At 43.7% G+C, this 23,606-nt stretch overlaps 1 protein-coding gene and 1 pseudogene across 4 annotated transcripts in view; both read left to right on the top strand.

The window, feature by feature from the left end:
- Nucleotides 1-14,155: 14,155 nt before the first annotated feature.
- The window catches only part of LOC150001403 (perilipin-2-like), a 219,453-nt gene continuing 210,002 nt past the window's right edge, over nt 14,156-23,606 (top strand). For 2 of the 3 annotated variants that reach the window (XR_016513027.1, XM_090287156.1), the window contains exons 1-3: nt 14,156-14,236; nt 14,969-15,056; nt 15,147-16,435. Coding sequence is in view for 2 of the 3 variants with exons in the window: in XM_090287156.1 (XP_090143282.1) it covers nt 15,155-16,435 (1,281 nt within the window). In the remaining variant the exon portion in view is untranslated. Of the gene's footprint in view, nt 14,237-14,968; nt 15,057-15,146; nt 17,003-23,606 lie in introns of those variants that run through there. The other variant, XM_090287155.1, reaches the window with a different exon arrangement.
- Nucleotides 17,812-19,169, top strand: LOC150001409 (nucleoporin NUP42 pseudogene; annotated as a pseudogene). Its single transcript, XR_016513028.1, has 2 exons — nt 17,812-17,912; nt 18,565-19,169. The product of XR_016513028.1 is annotated as a nucleoporin NUP42 pseudogene (transcript).

Genomic DNA, 23,606 nt, shown 5'->3' with positions numbered 1-23,606 from the left:
TCGCTCGCTCGTCCGGCCGACCTGAAGGCAGCAGGATGGCGGAGGTGAGCGTGGTCGGCGGGAGGTGGCCGTGCGGCCCGGCGTCCCCTCCGGCCTGGTTTTCCTGGGCGTCCCGGGCCTCCCGCGTCTCCGGCTGTGGCAGCGGGCGCGCGCGGGCCCCCAGCGTGACCAGGCCGCAGCGGGCGGGTGGCGAGCCCCGGGCCGGGGACGGCGCCGAGTCGGGGCCGCGGGCGGACTGCGGTGCGGCGGCGGGGCCACGACGGTGCCCGCGGGAGGAGCGGCTCCCGGCTGCGGGGTCCGGGCGGCGGGCGCCGAGGGGCGCGGTTGGCGGGGTGCGGGAGCCCGAAGGCGCGGGGCGGGCGGACACTCTGCACGCTGCGCCCCGTGGCCCTGGGCGGCCCTGTCCCCCGGTACCCGTGAGCCCCGGTGATCCGCGGTGGGGGGCGTCGGGGCGGGACGGGACGCGCGGGAGTGACCAGCGTCTCGGCACTCCGCTCGGGGGATGCGTTCGCTCCTGTCTGGGAAGACGGGCTAGCTGCGCTCTGGCCTCCGCTCGGCCCGGACGTGGGACCCGGGCGCGGGGTGCGCAGGTGCTGGGGGACGAGCGAGGACCATACAGGGGAGCCGGGGGTTCGGGGCCCTGAGATGCAGGGTGGCGCCGGGGTTGCGGACCCCCCTGCTCCGGCGGTGATTCCTTGAGCGCCCTGGCCGGCAGCACCCGCCTGTTCTGATTATGTTATCTTATTTTTAGAGAAGGGGAAGGGAGGGACCGCAATGTGAGAGAGAGACATTGATCAACTGCTCTTCATAGGCACCCTGACTGGGGGCTCAACCCACAGTCCAGGCATGTGCCCTGACTGGGAATCGAACTAACGACCCTTCGGTTTGCAAAAACAGGCCCAACCAACTGAACCACCCAGTCTTATATGCCTCATATGAGTTTAATCATACAGTAGTTGTCCTTTTGTGACTGGCATATTTCACTTATGATGTTCTCAAGGTTCATTCATGTGGTAGGATGTAACAGGATTTCCTTTTTTAAGGTCGCATAATATTCCATTGTGTGTATATACCACCTTTTCTATATCCATTCATCTGTTGATGGAGTTTGGGTTGCTTCTACCTCTTGGCTAATGCTATAATGAACATGGGTGTGCAGATATCTTTTGGGGATCCTGCTTTGAATTTTTTTTTTTTTTTTTTTAGATTTTATTTACTTTTAGAGAGAAGGGAAGGGAGGGAGAAAGAGAGGGAGGGAAACATTGATGTATGAGAGAAACAGCAATCGGTTGCCTTTTGCACAGCCCCAACTGGGGACCTGGCTCACAACCTAGGCGTGTGCCCTGACTGGGAATCGAACTGGTGACCTTTCGGTTCACAGACCAGTGCTTAGTCCACTGAGCCGCACCAACCAGGGCCTGCTTTGAATTCTTTTGCACGTATACTCAGCAGTGAGATTTATGGATTATAGATGTATCCTAGGAGTTTTTGAGTTTCACGAATTTGTATATCCACTACTATTCTCAGATATTGGGAAGCTTTTGGCCATTATTTTATCAATTAGGCTCTCTCTTCTTCCTCTGCCTCCTCCTCCTCCTCCTCCTCCTCCTCCTCACCCTTCTGTAGTACATATGTTGTTCGGCTTGATGGTGTCTCACAAATTCCTTAGTTGTCTTCATTTTTCTTCAGTCATTTTGCTTGTTCCTCTGCCTCAGGTACTTGGAAGTACTATATTTGAGTTCACTGAATCTTCTTCCTAGTCAGATTTGATATTGAGTCCTTCTAGTGAATTTTTTAGTTCAGTTATTGTTGTTTTCATTTCAGAATTTCTGTTTGGTTCTTCTTTATAGTTTCTGTCTCTTTATTGATATTCTTATTTTGGTCATGTATTGTTTTCCTAATTGTGTTTAGTTGTCTGTACTCTTTAATTCATTAACCATCCTTATGATGGCTATTTTGAATTCTTGGTCTGGCAACTCATATGTCTCTTGCTTTAGGGCCGGTTTCAGGAGATTTAAATGGGTCATCTTTGCTTGTTTGTATGTTTTGTTATCTTTTATTGAGATTACAGCATTTGAAAAATCAGCCATGTCTCCCAGACTTTGCAATCCCGTTTCATACAGGGATGACATTCTCTATTCAGCCCTGCTGGAGATTCTGGAGACCTCTCAAACCTACGCTGGGGATGAGTCCTGCCTGGGCGTGTGTGGACTATCCTAATGGAATAGGTTTTGCGATTTGTACCGTGGCGCCGCTGCTGTTACCGTGTGCCATGGTCCTGGAGACCCAGCTAGTGCCTGTCTGTGGTACTGCAGATTCTCGTGCACGTGGCTTGCTTTTGTTCACCGAGACCAAGCTCCCAACCTGGCTCCTGGTTCTTGGCAGTACTTAGTTAGATTCAGGCCAGATTGATACCCACCCCGCTGGGCAGCCTACCTAAAAGTCGGAATGTTGGATGTACATTCCTCCGCAGGGAGAAGACGGGGATTGGGTGTTTCCCACAGTCGCACCACACGGAGCCAGGGAGAGGGGCTCTGGAGAGAGAGAACCACGAGTTTTCCTGCCAGGCTGTGATGGGTTTGGTTTTGCGTTAGCCTGGAGTATAAGCACCTCTTAACTGGGTTCCAGATTCTTCACAGAGGCAGTTGGTCCATATATTGCTATTAAATCCAAGTGTCCATAGGGAAAGGAGGGTTCAGGGTTTCCTATTCTTTATTCTTGCACCTCGCTGATATCACCTCCAATAGCTCTAGTTTGAATGAGCTTTGGCTCTGCGTCAGACAATGACTTACCGCTTTACATCTATTACTACTTTAATCTTCACAACACTGACTTAGGTACTATCATGATCCTCATTTTCTAAGTGAGGAAACCAAAATCTAGAACTAGATTATGGATTTGGAGTTGTTTGTTTGTTTTTGCTTATCAGCGTTTTCTACAATACACATGCATTACCATTGTAACACATGTAGCTCCCATTTTTCCTTATACACATGTAATTTGTGGGATAAAGCATAATAGGATAGAGCGTAACCATTTTAGATGGCAAAGACTTAATTTGGGTAGAACTCTTGACTTAAGTGCAATTCATTCCCCTAGGAATCCAGATGAAGTACTCAAGAAAGATACAGAGCTCTTACCCCTCTGCCCCTAAGCTTCCGGCTCCTTCTCCCTCACTCAGCTAGGGAAGAGTGCAGAAACAAGAGCAGACGTTCTTCCCGCTGGCTCGTGGTAGCTGCTTCGCTCTGCTCCCTTCCAGGGCCATCCTTTCAGTTCTGCCTTTTCCACTTTTATTTCCAGCACTTTAAAAAGGAAGAGTTGAAAGCCTTGCAAATATGAGGGAATCTTCCAAGAAGGATGCTTTAAAGAATGAAATGGGTATATGAGACATTTTACTTGCCCCAAATATTAGTTTATGTTGATAATTATTATTGAAGAAGAAACTGCAATAGTACTCATGAAAGGCTGATTAATATAACAAGATACCACTTGATGCCTATTAAATGGGCAAAAATTAAAATCCAACAATAACAGACATTGAAGTTATAATGTAGAGACTTGTGAGCTGTTGCTAGGAGTGTGGGTTGGTGTGAGCACGTAAGAGAGCCATCTGGCAACATCTAGCAACGTCAAAGATGCACACCCTTACAGCCTAGCAGCTCCGCTCCTCCGCAGAACCCTCGCTCTTCAAAGTGTGGTCGTGGGACCAGCAGCGGCAACGCCACCTGTGAGCTGAATACAAACGCAGACCCTCAGGCCCCGTTTCAGACCTACTGAATCATAGACTGCATTTTAACAAGATCCACCGGATGACTGTACATGAACACAGGGGTGCGCAAAAGGAGGATTACAGTTGGGAGTACGAGAAAGAGTTCATTCTTGTTTGTTTATTATTGTATTACTTACTATTAGTGTTAGCCTACTTTTGCCCATCCCTGTATATGAGAAACTGTTGCATTTGGAAGAAAGAGACCAGTATAAAACTACATAGTATTGTTTGTAATAGCATTTCCCACAGCCTCTCACTGGCTCTGATCGGGGCTGCGTACCCATCCTGGATCAGTCACGGAATACGCAAAGCCTCTTCTGATATCCTGACCAAACTGATTCAAAGAGCTACCTCCTTTTAACAGCTGTGTAGTATTCCATTGTACCAATGTATCGTAATTTACCTAACCTCTCCTTTGCTGACGGTCATTCAGGTTTCCCCAGCGATTTACTAACACAACCGGTGCAGGATGCCCTTTCTTGGACCTTGCCCACCACACACCCACACACAGTTCTTTCTTTACCAACCTCAACGAGCACATGACTGCTGAATTGTGCCTTTTGTGTTTTTAAGGAACTTTCCATCTCACCACCAACATGTCACATTGAATATCCCTGTGACTGCTTTGAGGAAGAGGAGTGGGGAGGGGACTGGAGGCTGCAATGTCTAGACTTTTTCTTCATTGTCTTCTGTTCACCCAATGCAGTCCACCTGTCACTAGAGAGGCTCTATGAAACTTCCCCTAAATTAGGGGGAAAGCTTCAGATGTCCATGGAGGCCCCACTTGCCTACTAATTTCTCTGGATCTCCTGGGGACAGGGGCACCTGTCCCCTAACCTCTTCTGCCTGTAGCTTCCGCTTTCACCACAACAGTGCAGAACTGGTAAAAACCTTGCCGTTTCCAATTGCCCTTCTCTTGCTATTGTCTAAGGGCCACTATAACTCAGGCCACGAAGAAAGCTACTTCCACAGCCCACAACCTCTACCCTCAAAGAGGTGATGTTACCCCAGGCCAATGCCTGGCTCCTCAGTCCTTGTCTCAGTCCTCTGGCTTTGTGGTGGTCTTGCCTCTCCCACAATGCCCTTATCCTGCCAACCCATCACCCTGAAGCCATGAATCTGCACTTCAGACAAACTGCAGCATCTCTCAGAAGTATGTCCTATGTCCTTTCTGCTTCTGGTGTCTGATTTGTTTTTTTTTTTTTTTTTTTTTTATATCACTTTACAATTGTCTCTGGGCTAGCCTCAGTTTTGAAGTCCTAGAACTTAGCTCTAACATGGTCCAGATCTTGACTTAATACCCAATAACATTTCCCATCCTTATTTTATTGCTGGTAAACAAGCTCTCTCTCCCTTGGCCTGGCAGAAATTTTATTTTTCTCTTTCGCCTTCACATGCTCAGTTGTGCCATAGTAAAACAACACCAATCCCATTTTTAACCCTTACAACAGAGGCCTTCCTCCTCCTCCTCCTCCTCCTCCTCCTGCCCCCCACGACCAGCACAGGGTGAAAAGAGACTGAAATATTCTCTCTCCAGCCCCTTTTGGATGGGATCCCCACCCTCTCCATCACCATTCTTAGTTCCACAGGGGTCCCCAGTGAAACTCCCAGCCCACTTTGGAATACAGTCTTCCCTCAGACCACAACATTTGCTGATCTTTTAGAAAAAAAAAAAAAAAAAAAGCAACATTCCTTTACTGGCACTTGATAAACTGAATGAACTTATAACTTCAGCATTGCTTCTAAAGGACTTTGTAAATGCTGTACTATTGGCATTAGTAAACGTAATTGTTTTAGAGACTCCGTTTTACCAGCAGCAGCCTCGAAACAGAAGCAAGAATGGCCTACAAGTTATACTCATACACCCTAACCTTCTGATTATTTTGGTTCTCCAAAACCTAATTTTTTCCCTAGATGTGTGTACATTATTTATCCTTTATCCTGTGACAGTAGCACTTTATTTCAGCACAGCTCCCTAAATCCCATTTAAGCAAGCGATTTAGATGAAAGCAGTGCACAAGGAAACTTGAAGCAAAATTACTAAGTAATGTTTGAAGCAGAAGAGACACCAGCTGGCCTCCTTACCAAATTTAGAAGGTGGAACTGATATACAAGAGTCTGCTGATTGCATTGATTTGGGGGGGTCAATTACATTTATGGCATTCAATGACAGGAATGACAGAAGCCAGGAAGACCCTGCTCTCGCTCATGCTGGTGAAAGCATCATGGTGGTTCATCACAGTTCAGTCATGGGATGTCTAATCCTCACCCATTCTTCTTCCTGCAATATTTCAAATAATGTGCCACAGGCGAAGTAAGTTAACTTAGTGGCTGGCTTTCTGGGCTCCCTGTTTCCTGCATAATTGGTGGACTAATTATGTTTCATTTGGGTATCAGAGAAGACTGTAGGACATTTATCTGCTCAGTAGACAGTGAGTTGATTTGGATTTGTTTCCCTGTCAAGAAAGCCGGTAGTTAATGGGCGTCCCGAAAGGGGCTGGGCACAGCCCAGCCCACGGTCTCCTTCTGCCATTTTCTCCTGCGTGTGAGGCGCTGGGCTGGTGTCTGATGAGCGAACAAAGGCAGAAGGGGCTTGGTTCTGGTGTTGCCAAGCAACGAGTTTCAGGTAGAACTTAACGTGTCAAAGCTACAGTGTCTGTGAGTGGCAGTGGTTGGGAGACTTGCTGTAGGGCGACCCAGACGCCGCCTTGCTTTTGTACACTCCTATGAGTAGTTGTTTTTTTGGCCCTTGACTCAAATATAATTTTTACTCAACGTTGCTTCCAGGGAGAGGCTAGCAACCAGGGTCCGAGTCAGGGCTCCTAATTCTGGGGAAGTCGCGAACTTCTTTGGAAATATAGTAAAAGCGTACAGAGCCATTGCTCAGACGCACATGTTCCTAAAATTTGGGGTAAAATTGGGAGGATAGGATACCCAATGAAGACCTCTGGGCGCCGAGGGAACGGGGCGTGGAAGGGCACGTCGACTTGCTCCCCGGGCCTAAGCCCTTTCCGAAGGGTTCAGAATATTTCATTAAATCAGTTACGGATGGTGCGAAAAGCGCTGTCTTCGAAGAAAGGTAAGACACGAAAACACAATACAACACAAGACTTTAAAGGTAAGATGTATTTTTCTTTTCTTAGAATTGGAACTTGGTCCTGAAAGGTGTCGCAGGATGCTGGCTCCCCCCGACGCACTCTCCCGCCCTTTCAGCCTTGGGATAGTCGCATTGTGGCTTTCACACCTGCTGCCTCTTCTTGAGGACAGTCTGTGTGCATTACCACAATAGGTCTAATGAAATATCCCAAACCAAAAATGAGGGCTCGGGGTCGGGTAAATGTGAATGGACTTCCACTAACCACGGGATGTCATAGTTGACATTCTGTGGAGACTCACTAAATGTAGTGATTAGAAAATAAACGATGAGTGGACAGGTTAATTGAGGGAAAAATGTGTAATGAACTGTGTCAAAGAAACAGTTATTTAGCTACCTGCAGCAAGTGAATGCTTCTGGCATTAGTAAGTGTGAAGGCCCAAAGCTGTCTTCAAAAGATGACTTGAATTTCTTGAGCTGTGTCATTCCCCAACGGATTTAAAGCTTTAGAATAAGAGAATGCTATTAATCCCTACTTGAGGGATCTGGTTCAGCTATCTGCTGCCTTTTCTCTTTGGTTTTATTAAGTAGTTTTAGAGTTGGGAGATCAGTTTTCATAAGGAGTATATTTCCCATCACTCCACTTGTTATTACACTTAATGGAATATCTCCAATTCAGTGAGAAACAAGGTGAATTATCTTAGACCCCACTAGAAAATGATGAGTAGTTGAGACAGTTCAAGTGATAACTGGAGACAGAAAGGATAGTCTTGTTGGCTCATTTTGGTGGTTATGAAATATTAGTAATATGCTCGTAATAGAGAAACTCAAATGCATTATTCCCATGTGAATTCCCTTTATAATCTCCCCCTGAAAGATCCATGGGTATGTGTTTTCCGAAAGGGAAGACTGAAATAGATTTCAGCATCTATTCAAGGACAGGAGGTGGAATCTAATTGTTTATGCTCAACAGACTTTTTCATACACTCCCCATCTTTCAGAGGTTATTACTATATCGGGCCCAGTGGGAAAGCCAAGACTGAGAAAGAGAGCTTTTGATCCTGAAGGAATTCATGATTTAGGATATATGCCTTCCATCCACTCCACCATCAAGCAGTTATTCACTTAATAAGCCTATGTCAGCTGAACTTAGCAACACATCATTATTTTTCTAGAGCTAACAGTCCCCTCAATCTTGTTAAACAGAAATGCAGTTAGGCCATTATGCGATCTGTTGATATTACACTGAACTATGTAAGTCAGAATGAAGAGTTTTGTGACTTTCCGTAAGTGGAAGTGTTGGATCTTTGCATAATGTGTGTATGGAATAAGCAAAATATAATGATGTTTTCAGAGGTTTAAAAGATGAATTGCCGGTAAAATTGTTTTGTTTTATTGTTTATTCCAGGTCGTGCCAGACGTGGGCGCAATGCCTCGAGCCAGAGAGACTCATCCAGCTTGTCCCAATCTACAGGGTGCGCGGGCCGCCGAGAGCAAGGGAAGTCATCTTCCGGTTCTTCCGATTCCGGAGCTTCAACTGACGGGAACGGGGCATTTGGAGCACCTCAGAACCCATTTGCTTCTTCACCCAGCTCTTACGCACCGAAAGACGAAAACGAATTCCTGTAAGTGAAAGCCCTCAGAAAAGTTACCCATTCGCTTGCTTTTCGAAAAGAAGTAATACATTACCTAAAAATCGGAATAAGCAGAAAGTACCCATGATCCTATCCCTCAGAGGTAACCACGTTTTGCGCGCATATATACATGTAATATAATGGGTATAATACATATCGTACTAGATCTTATTTCGCTTAAAAATGCGTCATCTTTCCGTATCAGTACAGTGTCTTCTCAGAGCTCAGTGTGCTTTTTCCACTTTGTTGATAACGCTGTATTGTGAATAGCTTTGTAAGGTAGTCCTGCTTAATTAAATCTGTTGTAAGTTATGAGACCTTTAAAAAGGATGAGGTAATTTAAAGCAACTTGTGATCTTAGAGGTCACATATCATCTCCTATTTTTCTTTCTAAAACTTTTACTTCATTTGCCTCATTCAAATTGGTTGCATTTGGTTTCCTTCGTTATTGTAGAGTAAATTCCTTATCATTTCTCGAGAACATCTGTAGTAGAATTTGTGACTGGTACCAAAACGGTGCCTGGCTCTCTGTAACTACCCTCGGCTCCTGGCTTCTAGGACAGAACATCAATATAGGTATTTGTTGGTCTTTTACTTCCATAAATTAGAAGTCGGTCAGTAGTAAACATTTTGAGCCATGTACCATAAACTACTGATGTTTCAAAAGAAGAAAAGAAACAAATGAACCCGTTCTTCCTATATTTGATGTTACAGAAACCCTAAATTGAGTATAGATTCTCTGTAGTATCTGTGATTTTATTAATCATAGCATTCTGGACGGCATAGGAGGGGATTGAATTTAGAGCAGATACTATCCACAGCTTTGCCAACCAATGAACTGCATGGCTGTGGGTCTCTTCACCCGTTTGCAAAATGTGAGAATTAGACAAAATGTTCTCTAAAAATGTGATGTTTCTATATTACGGAGTGCTTCCTGTCTTTCCCAGTTAAATACTCATTGATGTGGATGGTAATGAACAAAAACCATTAAAGTTGTGTTGTGTATTTTATTATATCTTAGTTCTTTAATCTATGTATGACACAGTTGTTCTCAATGAAATGAATTAGCGAATGGTTCCGTGTACTGCAAAAGCAAAATTATGAACTTCTTTAATATTGTATCTATCACATGAAATGTAGTTTATAGTTCTGTAACTTCTGCTTTAAAGGACACTTGAGAAAACATAACGAGAAACCTAAAATTATATATTTACTACAATTTAACATTTCAATCATTGAAAATGAGAAAAAGATAAATTTTAATAAGCAGATGAAAACTATTTTCTTTTTCTTTGTCAGGGACGAAATGGGAAAAGATGTGGTCGTTTGGGAGTCCTCTGGTCAGTGGCCGTTCTCCGTTTTTTCACCAGAGGGAAACGTATCTTGCCTTTCAGGTAACTGAGAAATTGTACATTTTTAAACTACGTTTTACAACTCTCATTCTCTAAAAGCGAGACCCTGCCAAATAAAGAAATGAACCACGAACTTAGCTGTAGTTAGGAGAGGTTGGACATTCTTTAAAGTGCCTGAGCATTGCAGCAGAACTTCATGATTCGGAGATTGAGGTTGAAAGGTATAGTTCTTTTAAGATATGTGGTTCTCATGAGAAAATAGTAACATCAGGACCCACCACAGTTCTAATTCTGTAAGCCCAAGCAGAGGCTCTACTCTTGGCTCTCCATAGGTACCCCTTCAGAACCTCTTGGCTGCCTGCGGTGAATAGAAGAGTCATATCCTGCCTGCCACGAAGGCCTTAGCTGTCTGATTCTGCTTGCTCTTTCTTCCCTGTCTTTCCTTTTAAGGGTAGTTGTTTTTCATAAAGCATGTGAAGGCCTATCCTGGAGATAATGTTTGAAGGTCAGGAGCTTTAGCTGGGCTGCAGGGATAACACTTCTGTAGAATTACTCCTTCCCTTCCCATTTTCTTTTGTCTAGAGTTTCTAAAGCTCCTTCTGGGCTGCAACCTAAACTGCCACACTGCTAAGCCCACCTGGCTGGTCCTGAGTGAATAGCAGGCTCCTAGCGGATGACAGTCCTTGCACTCCCTCAGAACTCTGGCATCTGTACTCTGTCTCAGCTCTGCCTGCTCATTCTCTGCAAGCATTTGCATCACACCGCTCCTCAGTTGCTTCGGTACTCCTCACCGAATTTCTTTAGTGCCAGGCCCTATTCTAAGTGCTGGGGATATGTTGGTGAGCAAGATAGGCAAGATCCCTCCCTTATGACGCTTATGTTCTTGAGGGAAGGAGACAATAAGTAAAACAAGGAAATAAGAGAACTCCAGCTGGTGATTTTTCTGTAAAGAAAATAAAGACGTATTAGCCTTGTAAAATCAGTTCAGCATTGTACCTAATGCCTGTCGAATGCCCTAAAGCAGTTCCTCCCAAGTGTGGGATGTAGATCCCTATGTCGGGTTGCCGGATAAAATATGGGGTGCCCAGTGAAGCTTCAATTTTAGGTAAACAAAGAATAATGTTTTAGCATATGAATAACCCATGTAACATTGGTGACATATTTATACTACAAGTGTGTGTGTCTGAAATTCAAATTGAACTGGGCATCCTGTATTATTATTTGCTCAATTTGGCAACCCTGTTCCTGAGACCCTTGCAGGAGCTGTACGAGTTCAAAAATCTTTTCATAATAATCCTAATGCACGAGTTGCCATTTTCACTGTGTTGACATTTGCACAGTTGAAGCAAAAAAATCGATGAGTAAAGCCCCTTATATCTTAGTGTAAATCAAGCTAGAAACAATAAACCGTAGTCACAAAGTCTAACAGTAGTCAATGAAAAAGGTTAATGTCCTTTTGGCTTAAGATTATGTCTGAAATGAAATGGTAGAAGTTTTTAATTTTATGAGATCTTGACCTCTGAGTGCAAACCATTTTTACTATACTGTGTGACCAAATGGGAAGCACACACAGAGTTGTTTCTGCCACATACTCAAGCGTGATGGGTGTTTGAAGGGAAAGTCCTGGTGTGCTCGTTTGACTTGGGAGCTGAACCAGCCACTTTTTTCCCCCACAGAACAGTGGCTAATGAAAGAATAAGTGGCAACTACGGTTATTTTGACTTAAGTATTTGGTGACGCTTTCTTTAAAAATAAATGAAGGGAGCCCGTTACTTCATAGAGAACAACTGACAATGATAAAATGCAAGCTTTCAAGTGAATATTAGATGATGGAGAAATTTTTTTCTCATGTGAGCTTGATAACTTCTCGATACATAAAGTCTCTTCTGATGAGATGGATAGTGACATTAACAAATATGAATATTTTGATATTGTAAAAGACCATTTGGCCGTGTTTGGGAGTTCTCGATAACTCAGTGAACCAGTATTTTCCAAATATTTAATCTGTAATGTTGCAAAATTATACATACCTAAAAAGTCCATTCGAAGTGCAAAATTATCCAGTGAATTGAATGTGATAGTACAAAAAGTTTGAGTCGACATTGGAGCTAAACTTTTAGAAACTACCACCTGTCAAGTTCTGGTGTGACGTCAAAGAAGAATATTCCAAACTATCTGAAAAGGCCGTTAACATCATTCTTTTCCAGCTCCATATCTGTGCAAGAACAGGTTTTCGTCCTATACTACACCCAGGCGGTATATTGCAACAGACTCAATGCATCTGATTATTTCCTGAGGTTAAATCCTAGCAGTGCTATTAAGATCAGAAGGTGTGAACATTTCTGTGGCAATTGATGCTTAATGACAATTTTCCTCCTGTAAGAGTTGTACATTTTTAGTCCCCTCAATGGCAGTTTAGGAGACTGTCCACTTCACCACATTTTTTCTTTTATTTTATTAAAAGATTTCTTGTATTTATTTTTGGGGGGGTGGGCGGATAGAAGAGGGAAACATCAATGTGTGAGAGAAATATCAATTGGCTGCCTCTCACACATGCCCCAACTGGGGACCAGGCCTGTAGTCCAGGCATGTTCCCCGATTGGGAATCGAACTGGCGACCTTTCACTCTGTGGGACAATGCCCGACAAGCTGAGCCACGCTGGTCAGAGCCACTTAACCAAATTCTTTTTCTTTTTTTTTTAAATTATTTCTTTGTTTGTTTGTTTATTTATTTACTTTTGTAGAAAGAGAGGGAGAGAAACATCACTGTGTGGTTGCCTCTCACTCGCGCCCCCAACTGGGGACCTGACATGCAACCTAGTCATGTGCCCTGAGTGGGAATCCAACCAGCAACACTTGGTTCGCAGGCCAATGCTCAGTCCCACCGAGCTTCGCCAAATTCTTAAAGCCAATAAATAATATTCACTTTTAATTTTTGCCAGTCTGATGAGTAAAGGCTTTTATCTTGATTTTCAGTTGTATTTTTAAATTGCACTTTTTTACTTCATTTATTTATTGGCTATTTGAAAATTTTGTGAGTTGGCTGTTTGTTGTTTTTGCTCATATTAACTTATTCTTCTCAGTGATTTGTAAGAACTCTTAATATGTTAACATTAGTTCTTCTCCTGTCATGTCGCCATTCTGGATTTCCCAGCTTATCATCTGCGTTTTAATTTTGCTTATTATAGTTTGACATAGAGAGTATTTTTCTACATAGAAATTTGAATGTATACGTAGTCAACTTTCTTTTCTGTTAGTTCTTCCTCTCCATTTATATTTAGAAAAAGAATTTCCCCTTCAAAGATAATAACCAACTACATTTTATTCTAATTTTTTCCTTATGATTATGAAAATTTTCTAATATCAACATTAGTGCACTTTCTTGTCTCGCCCCTTTAGCTTTACTATTCTATCAAAAATATTGGCATTTATTTTAAAGATTCCAATTGATTTCTCCCTTCAGGTTTCACTGACATTTCACCAGAGGAGCTGAGACTTGAATACCATAACTGCTTAGCCAGCAACAACTTACAACGTTATGTAAGTTTGTTTCCTATTCATCTACCTCAATAACAGATTAGCTGTGAATTACTATCTTCTCCATATTTAGAGGCTTGCTTGTTTTGGTAAAGTGGGTGAGGGCTACAGTTATTTTCAAGACAAGGCTATTTTTATTTTCTAAATTACTTTATTGGAAATTGATTGGTTATCCAAAATGGTGGTAATGTACTTTGACCGTAGTAACTAGGAATGTCACTATTTCATTACGAACTCTCCCAACAATCGGTCCCGGAAATCAAACCCTTTCATCAGTTGGCAAACACTTAGAGAGCATCTCTTAGGTGCAGACACTGTGATGAATGTTAGAAAAACAAAGTTAAACAAAGCAGTCGATTATATAGATTAACATTCTCACATGTCAAATATCAAAAATTAAAAAGCTCAGCTTGAGGAAGTTTGTGCTAAAGGAAATGACAAACTCTTTTGTTGTTGTCTACAGTCATGATCATGCGTTTTAACTGGCACACTCGCTCTTCTCCCACCCAAATACAACTAACTGTGTGCCGCCAGGTACTTGTGCTTCTGAACCGGGTGATTCAAGGAGCTGGAGAACAGGCAGAGGGGACTAGAGCTGGAATATCTTTGGCAAACAGGGGCGGGTCAATGCGAACTTTACAAGCGATGGGCCGTAAAAATGTTTCATATACTTTCTGTAATTTTGGCAAAGATGTGAAGTTGTTTGAGAGATGAAAATAAACACTCGATATTGACTCGTTATTTTTCTGTCTTCTCTCTCCAGCTAAATTCCACCCAACGGTTAAGAAATCAGTGGAGGAACAGGGTAAATGAACTGAAAAGTCTAAACACATCACCTAAAACAGCTTTGGTGAGTACCTGAAAGTTTGCTGAAGGGAAGTGTCTTTCTTATGTATTGCTTTTTTTGCAAGAATTTTACTTTCAAGTTGGAAAGCAAACTTAAAATTTTCTGTCAAGCCCTGGCTGGTATGGATGTTTCTCTCCCTCTCTTTCTCCCTCCGTTCCTCTCTCTCTAAAAGTAAATAAATAAAATCTTTAAGAAAACATGTAGGTCGGCCTATAGATACTGAAATGTGTTATTAAAAATTATTTTTCTCATTTTAGTATGTATTCATTGAAATTTAGAAAACAAAAAATTTTAAAGGTTTTGTTTACTTTTTAGCGAGAGGGGAAGGGAGAGGAACATCAATGTGCAAGAGAGAGATTGGTCAGTTGCCTCTTACAATGCCCCTACCCGGGGATGTGGCCCACAATCCAGGCACGTGCCCTGACCGGGAATCGAACCGGCGACCATTTGGTTTTCAGGCCGGCACTCAATCCACCGAGCCACACTAGCCAGGGCTAGGAAAAATTTAAAAGCATAACTAAAATTAAAACCGTAATTCATCAGCCATTAACTCTTAATCTTTGAGGCCGGTGTACTTTTTTCTGTCTGTATTCCTATTGTGGGCATTTTTCTATGTTAAACATGTCACGTTTTTAAGTACATACTTTAAATTTTTAATTTGGCTCTGAAGTACATATATAGAAAGGTACTTGAGAATTTTTCAGCAGGTACTTTATTATGTGCCCTTTCTTATAGCTCTCTGATGATACAGAGAATGGACTAAATCCAGCACCCTCTACATCTGGATCTGGGAGTAGGCAAACAGCAGCATTTGGGTCCCCAGGTAAGTGATAAAGTGTTGCTAGAGCTCGGCGTGTAGGGCTACCGGATCTTTGCCTCTGAGCTGCTGTCAATCGATTTCTTCTCTCTCCAGGAAGAAAAATGGTATCAGCTGCAGTTGATCCACAGCCGAGTGTGGTGACTAGGGTGGCCAACCTACCGTTGGTCAGCTCCACATATGACCTCGTGTCCTCGGCCTATGTCACTACAAAGGATCAGTATCCTTATTTGAAGTCTGTGTGTGAGATCGCGGAGAAGGGTGTGAAGACCATCACGTCGCTGGCTGTAATGAGCGCTCTGCCCATCATCCAGAAGCTAGAGCCACAAATTGCTGTTGCCAATACCTATGCCTGTAGGGGGCTGGACAGGATTGGGGAGAGACTGCCTATTCTGAACCAGCCAACAAATCAGGTTGTTGCCAATGCCAAAGGTGCTGTGACGATGACTGTGACCGGGGCCAAAGGTTCTGTGGCCAGCACAATCACTGGGGTGATGGACAAGACTAAAGGAGCAGTGACTGGGGCAAAGGATGCTGTGACAACAACTGTGAGCCGGGTCAAGGATTCTGTGGCCAGCATGATCACTGGGGTGATGGACAAGACTAAAGGAGCAATGACTGGCAGTGTAGAGAAGACCAAGTCTGTGGTCAATGGCAGTATTAACACAGTCATGGGGAGTCGGATGATGCAGCTGGTGAGCAGTGGAGTAGAAAATGCACTCACCACATCAGAGCTGCTGGTAGACCAATACCTCCCTCTCACTGAGGAAGAACTAGAAAAAGAAGCAGAAAAAGTCGAAGGATTTGACACTCTCCAGAAGCCAAGTTATTATATTAGGCTGGGGTCTCTGTCTACCAAGCTCCGCTCATGTGCCTACCAGCAGGCTCTCAGCAGAGTGAAAGAAGCTAAGCAGAAAAGCCAAGAGACCATTTCTCAGCTTCATTCCACTGTTAACCTGATTGAATTTGCCAGGGAGAATGTGCATAGTGCCAACCAGAGAATTCAGGGTGCTCAGGACAAGCTCTACCTGTCCTGGGTGGAGTGGAAGAGAAGCATTGGCTACGATGATACTGATGAATCACACTGTGCCGAGCACATTGAGTCACGTACTCTTGCTATTGCCCGAAACCTGACTCAGCAGCTGCAGACCACGTCCTCCACTCTCCTGTCCAACATCCAGGGGTTACCACAGAATATCCAAGATCAGGCCAGTCACTTGGGGGTGATGGCTGGAGACATCTACTCCGTGTTCTGCAATGCTGCGTCCTTTAAAGAAGTGTCTGACGGCTTCCTTACTTCTAGCAAGGGGCAGCTGCAGAAAATGAAAGAGTCTTTAGATGATGTGATGGATTATCTTGTTAACAACACACGCCTCACCTGGCTGGTAGGTCCCTTTTATCCTCAGATAACCGAGTCTAAGAAAACTGAGGATCGAGGTGCAGAGAAGGACACAACCAGTCAGGAGGCCCAGCAGCTTGAGCACAAACCACATTAATCCTGTCCCTTTCACCAGTGCATGGTGCAGCCAGATGACACCTTCTATTATGTTGAAATTAACCTGCTAGACAACTTGGAATTGGGGAAATAGCTGGCTAGAAAAAAGGTCTCTTCATTGTAGTTGTTTCCAACTGGACTAAGATCTTTAAAGTTTCTGACATTAACAGATGAGTTCTTTGTCTTATGTGGCTGGTAAGAAAAGAATGATAGACTGGTCAGAGCCTAGTCAGAGGTCACAAAATGTTACGTTGCATTTGTGGTCTCATTCTGTTGCCACTGTTGCTGTCTGTTTGCATTGAATAAAAGCACCTTCATGTGGGCTGTTGTCTGAACTGGGTCTGCCCCGGTTTGGTCTCAGCAGGCCTGATCACTGGTTTGTCACACATGCATGCTTATACAAATTTAGTTTTTTGTATTTTGTTTTTTTCATAAAGGATTGTCTTTGGTGTATTCAATAAAATTCATTACAGAAAAAAAAAAAAATCAGTAGAGGAATAGGGTAAATGAACTGAAAAGTCTAAACACATCACCTAAAACAGCTTTGGTGAGTACCTGAAAGTTTGCTGAATGGAAGTGTCTTTCTTATCTATTGCTTTTTTTGCAAGAATTTTACTTTCAATTTGGAAAGCAAACTTAAAATTTTCTGTCAAGCCCTGGCTGGTATGGATGTTTCTCTCCCTCTCTTTCTCCCTCCGTTCCTCTCTCTCTAAAAGTAAATAAATAAAATCTTTAAGAAAACATGTAGGTCGGCCTATAGATACTGAAATGTGTTATTAAAAATTATTTTTCTCATTTTAGTATGTATTCATTGAAATTTAGAAAACAAAAAATTTTAAAGGTTTTGTTTACTTTTTAGCGAGAGGGGAAGGGAGAGGAACATCAATGTGCAAGAGAGAGATTGGTCAGTTGCCTCTTACAATGCCCCTACCCGGGGATGTGGCCCACAATCCAGGCACGTGCCCTGACCAGGAATCGAACCGGCGACCATTTGGTTTTCAGGCCGGCACTCAATCCACTGAGCCACACTAGCCAGGGCTAGGAAAAATTTAAAAGCATAACTAAAATTAAAACCGTAATTCATCAGCCATTAACTCTTAATCTCTGAGGCTGGTGCACTTTTTTCTGTCTGTATTCCTATTGTGGGCATTTTTCTATGTTAAACATGTCACGTTTTTAAGTACATACTTTAAATTTTTAATTTGGCTCTGAAGTACATATATAGAAAGGTACTTGAGAATTTTTCAGCAGGTACTTTATTATGTGCCCTTTCTTATAGCTCTCTGCTGATACTGAGAATGGACTAAATCCAGCACCCTCTACATCTGGATCTGGGAGTAGGCAAACAGCAGCATTTGGATGCCCAGGTAAGTGATAAAGTAATGCAGGACTTCACTGATTTGGAAAAACAGGGTTTTATAGGTTTCAAGTTGCAAAACCTGAAGGGATGTTAAGCACCATTTTAAGTCAGCCTTGCAGAGTCGACCGCCTTCCATAATGGAGCTTGAGAGAATTTGATTCATCAAACCTTAGTGAAAGGGGGGCCAGAACGGGCTGGGCTGTTCTCTGAAAGGCCCTGTGGCTCAAGCTTTAGAAGTATATTTTAGGAGTGGCTTTTCAAGACTTTTATAGCTGTGGTAGTAGCAGCACCTTTCGGGACTTTTCTTGTCACTGTATAACAGCATAGTGTCCTCCTCAAGTGACAGCTCCAATGAGATGGGCGGCGGGTCGTGGGCAAGCCGGAAGTGTCAGAGCGCTCCGCTCGCTAAGCCCTCAGGCTTTTCAAAGCGGCCTCATGGAGTGAAGGGGAATCAGGTGCAGATGAGGTCGGTGCAGCAGGACGACAGTGGGTTTGTTCTGGCTTCTCGTCGTTCCTTTTCTCCCTTGTGATCTCTTTCCAACATCCAAACGTGGCAGGAAAAGGGGAAATGAGGGGGACAAAGTGGGGATTAGCATGGCCACATTTCTGACTGTAATAGGTTTTTTTTTCTTTTTCTGGTTTATTTGTATGTTTTCCAGTGAAGAACAGCATGGGTGATAATGCTCAAAATTTTAGTTTTAAAACAAGCTCTGGATTTGCCAGTGCCCCTTCTGGAAGCCCTTCTGTGTTCGGGAACACGCCCGCATTTGGAGCTGTTCCCTTTCCCGGTCCTGCCGTCACTACTTCTACTCCGGTACCTGGATTTGGGAAACCTGAAATCGCATCTGCTGCTTCGTTATCGTTCAAAACCCCAGCAGCTGCAGGTTCTGGCGCGCCCGGGGCTCCAGGCTTCCCAGCTCCCACGGCAGCAGGCCCTGTTGGAGCCGCGGGGGCCCCGGCCTTCACAAATGGCAGGTCGGCGGCTGGCGTTGGAGATCCAGGCTCCCAACCTGACACTACTTGTTCCAAGTCATTCAGTGACAGTTTCGGAAATAGCAGCCCATCTACCTCTGTCCCTGTCTCAAATGGTAGCACGACAACAGTTAATGAATTATTCACGCCCAAGCATCAACTAACAGCAGAAGAACGAGAGCAGTTTCAGTTCAAGAAATTTACTCTGGGGAAAATTCCAGTGAAGCCCCCACCTGTGGAATTTCTGAATATCTGAAAGACAATTTTAAATAAAGAATGACTTATGAAATTATTTTGAGTGGTTCATATAAAAGAGCAGATACATACACGTGTGTATCATATATACATATTTATTTATAAGGAATAGAGCTTTCAATAATAAACTGAGGAGTTTGAAATCCATCATTTTTTCTTGAGCTTGACTATTTTTTTTTTCCTGTGGCCTAAAGTTTAATAATTATTTTTAACACACCTACTCCCTGGCGCAGGGGGAGGGACAAGAAGCAGGGGTGCCCAAAACATTTACTTTATCCTTACACAAATGCACCCCACCACACAGCGGCACAGAGGCTTCCCAGCCCGTGGCCGGCGGGCGGGCGCCTCGTTTGGGTGCCTCCACCCGCAGTCCTGGCGGGCGCTCCAGGCACCCACGGCCCAGCCTGCCTCCGTCTGCGGCCGCGTTTCTTATTCTTTCTCTTGGACAGATACCAAAACAGTCGTAGCAGCTACAGGACACTGGAGAGAGATGCAGAGGGCACGGGGTGTCGGAGGGCCCCCCGCAGGGAGCTTATCCAGGCTGGGGGCGGCGGAGTGGGGGGCGCTTGCCCTGGCTGGACACAAAGCTTTTCTCGCCGCAGGGCTCCTCCCACCCACATGCGGCGTGCTGGCGCCTGAGCCCAGGGTCTGGCCCCGAGTGCCCACTCCGTGCACTGGGCTTCTCTGCGTTCCGTCTCGGGGCACAGGTAAGGGGCGGGTCATTCCCAGGGAGGCTACAGGCCCGGGCATCAAAGAGCCAAAATGCCCAAAGTGAGGGTGTCCAGGGAGAGAAGAAGACCCCACAGTGGGGCGTGGGGGCTCCGTCCACCGAGCTGGGCTGAGAGCTTTGGCCCCCTCTGTACACCTCTGTGCTCTGTCGGAAACCCCTCTTTATAGAGGAGGAAAGGGGCCCAGAGGAGGAGTCGCCAGCCGGGTGAGGCCAGACTTGAACCCAGGTCTCAGAGGGTCCTGGGCTGCGCCCAACCTGATGCTTCACGCAGCAGAGTGAGGCCCCGAGGGATGCCAGTGCTGGGCAGACCCAGGACACCGCTCCCAGGCTGGGCAGCAGGGACCTAGAATAGCTGGGGGACAGTGGGAGCCCCCCCTACAGAGCCTCATCCTTGTAGCAGCTACAGACACCCAGTTTTCAAGGCCAGCTCAAGTGTCACCTCCTCCTTGAAGCTCTCTGCAGTCACCCTACCCCCAGGAATCCAAACAAGGGCATCTGAGGACAAGCACCAGCCCCAAACACGGGGACAGCGAACGCCACAGCTGCTCCAGTTCCTACTGGTCCAGCTGGGAACTCGTGGGGGGGGGGGGGGCGGAAGCAGCGGAGAGAAGCCTTCCAGCAGGCGACCCGACCCGGGTCACCCTCTGAGACAGAGGCAGGGCTACCGCCTGCCGCCCTTGGCTCTCCACTCCTTGGCCAACGGCCATCCATCCTCCATCCTCCCTCACCGACCACAGCGTCCCAGGGGCAAAAGGGAAAATGCACAGTGGGAGGGGCTGGGGCAGGAGGGAGGTTCCCCTCCGTGTGCTGGCAGCCACCCTGTCTTGCTCAGGGCACCGCTGGGCAGCCAGGACAGGGGCGGCTGCTGCCCCCGTGCCAGGGCACTTGGAGCCCGTGAGACTGGAGGAGAAAGCCTTGCTCTTCCTATTTCCTGCGGGAGGAGCAGCGCTGGATACAAATGGAGACACAGTTACAGACCAGACTGGGATGGTGTCTGGGAGGGACCCAGGGGACCAGCACACCTTCCAGGCCTCCTAAGGCCCACTGCTGGCTCTGCGTAGCTCACAGGCTGAGAGGTTTTCACATATTTAAATGTGAAATGAGAACGAGGGTCCGACTATGAAACTCCAACGGATCAGTCGTACAGAGATCCATTCAGAGTTCTAGATAGAACAATGGATATGATGACGCAAAGCGAGAAATGCTGATTGAAACGGTTTTAGATTCCACACTGTATCTAGCTTCTAAGAAACTACCTCTTATTGAATTTTGTAAAAAACAAATTTATTCACAGATATAATCCCCATATATACTATCAAAACATCCCAGTTCAGTGGCTTTCAGTACATCCACAGACATGTGAAACCACATCCACAGTCAGTTTTATCACATTTTAATCACCACAAATAGAAATCTTGTACTCTTCAGCTATCATTTTTCTCTTCTCCCATACAGTCCAGCAACCACTTATTAGTGTCTATAAATTTGCCTACTGTGACATTTCACACAAATGGAACCATGCAATATGTGACCTTTTGTATCTGGCGTTTTAAACTTATTACACTGTTTCTAAAATTCATTTATGTTGTATCATGTGTCAGTACTTCATTTCCTTTTATGGTCAAATAATATCCCATTGTGTGGACATACCACATTTTGTTTATCCATTCCCACATTTAATGGGTATCTGGGTTGTTCCTCACTTTCAGTAATGAATAATGCTGCTACAAACATTCATGTATAAGTTTTGTGTGGACAAGTCTTTTCATTTCTCTTGTGTATATCCCTAGAAGTGGAATTGCTAGATCATGTGTTAGCTCTTAGTATGATTATTTTAGGAACTGCCAGACTGCTTTCCAAAAGTGGCTGCCTCATTTCAGATTCCCACAGTTTCTGAGGGTTCCAATATCTACAGGCTCACTGACACTTGGTAAGAGTCTTTTTGGATTATAGCTATCCAAATGGATATGAACTAGTATCTTGTAATTTTGAATTAATTTCCCTGATGACTAATGACGTCAATATTTTTTTCAGGTGTTTTCTGGCCATTTCTGTATCTTATTTGGAGACATGTCCTTTTGGGTATTTTGTTCATTTTTAATTTTTGTTAGTTTTTATGATTTAGTTGTCAGAGTTATATAGTGTAGACACAAGTCCCTTATCAGATAGATGATCTGCAAAGTTTTTCTCCCATTTTGGGGGTTGTCTTTTCACTTTATTGCTAGTGTCCTTAGAAGCAAAAAAAAAAAAAAAAAAAAAAGAGGTTTTAATTTTGGTGAAATTTGATTTTTTGTTTTTCTTGTGTTGCTAAGCCTTTGCTATCATATATAAAAATCTATACAAACCCAAAGATACGCAGCATTATCCCTATTTTTTTCTCTAAGAATATTATGCTGTTTATTTTACATTAGGTCTTTGATTCATTTTGAGTTAATTTTTATATGATATGAGGTAGGGTCCAATTTCATTCCTTTGCATGTGGCTATCCACTTGTCTCGGCACTATTTGTTGAAAAGGCCCTTCTTTCTTTCACCGAATGATCTTGGCATTCTTGTTAAATATCAGTTGATCATAAACACATGGGTTTATTTCTGAACTCTCAATTCTATTCCATTGATCTATATATCTACCTTATACTAGTACCACAGTCTTTACGTCTGTTGCTTTGCAGTAAGTTTTGAACTCAGAGAGTGTGAGTCTTCCAACTCCGTTTTGCTTTTTCAAGATTGTTTTGGCTATTTTGGATCCTTTATAATTTCATATGAATATTAGAATCAGTTTGTTGATTTTTTTTACAAAGAAACCATCTGTGATTCTTACAGGAATTGAGTTGAATTTGGAGAGTATTGTCATCTTAAAATTCTAAGTTTTCCAAATCTGTCCTCTTTCCAAGCATTATTTTTATTGAATTTTAAAATAGAATTTTCCTTTTCCTCCAAATGTTATAGGAAAAGAACTAAATTGGAAGTATTAACAACATTGAATCAATGATCTGGACAATTCAAAAATAACGTAAAGGGAAAGGGCAACAAGGCAAGCGAATGAATAGAGTTTTAGAAAGGAAAACAGGCTTCTATGCCTCTGTTCTCACCCATAAGAGATTTCTCCCTCTATACATTTTAAAAATCTGCATGTTAATGAGGAACAGAGGTTACTCCAACATTTCATTTATCAAAATTAGAAATATAAGAATGGAGTTCCCCAGAGTTTAGGCCCTAACTCTTCATTGATTGGGATAAAATATGAATTACAAGATCCCTTTTCAAAAGAGTATAGTAGAGGAAATTTTGCTAAAAAAAAAACTTTCAGGAAAAAGATTCCAGAGGAATAAAGAAGAGATAAGAAAGCAACTTGAAAGAGATGAAAAGAAACAAAAGGGTACTATGTTTTATCCTTTCATAATTTGTAGATTTTAGACCATAAGCTAGAGAGAGAAATAATTCTTAAAAGCTAGCTTGACATTAAAGTAAGGCAAAATAAAGAATAGAGACTAACCTACATAAAATTATTTCAGGTATAGTAGGAGCTCTCCTGAAAACAGTTCACTTATAATGTCTGCAATATTTTTTAATAGGAAAAACAAGCACTATTCATTCCATAATTACTTAGAGGCAAATATAATGCTCATACCCCTTGGGAAGCATGAATATTGAATAAAATTCATACAAGTTTTAATAAAGTAGTATCTTTTGATAATTGCAGAGAGATGAAAGATAAGCTCTGCAGTGGAAGGGGGTTCCTGGG

The sequence above is a fragment of the Furipterus horrens genome, unplaced genomic scaffold (assembly GCF_987537825.1).
Source record: "Furipterus horrens unplaced genomic scaffold, mFurHor1.1.pri manual_scaffold_9, whole genome shotgun sequence".
NCBI classification, from domain to species: domain Eukaryota; kingdom Metazoa; phylum Chordata; class Mammalia; order Chiroptera; family Furipteridae; genus Furipterus; species Furipterus horrens.
This window is presented reverse-complemented; position numbering and strand designations above follow the sequence as displayed.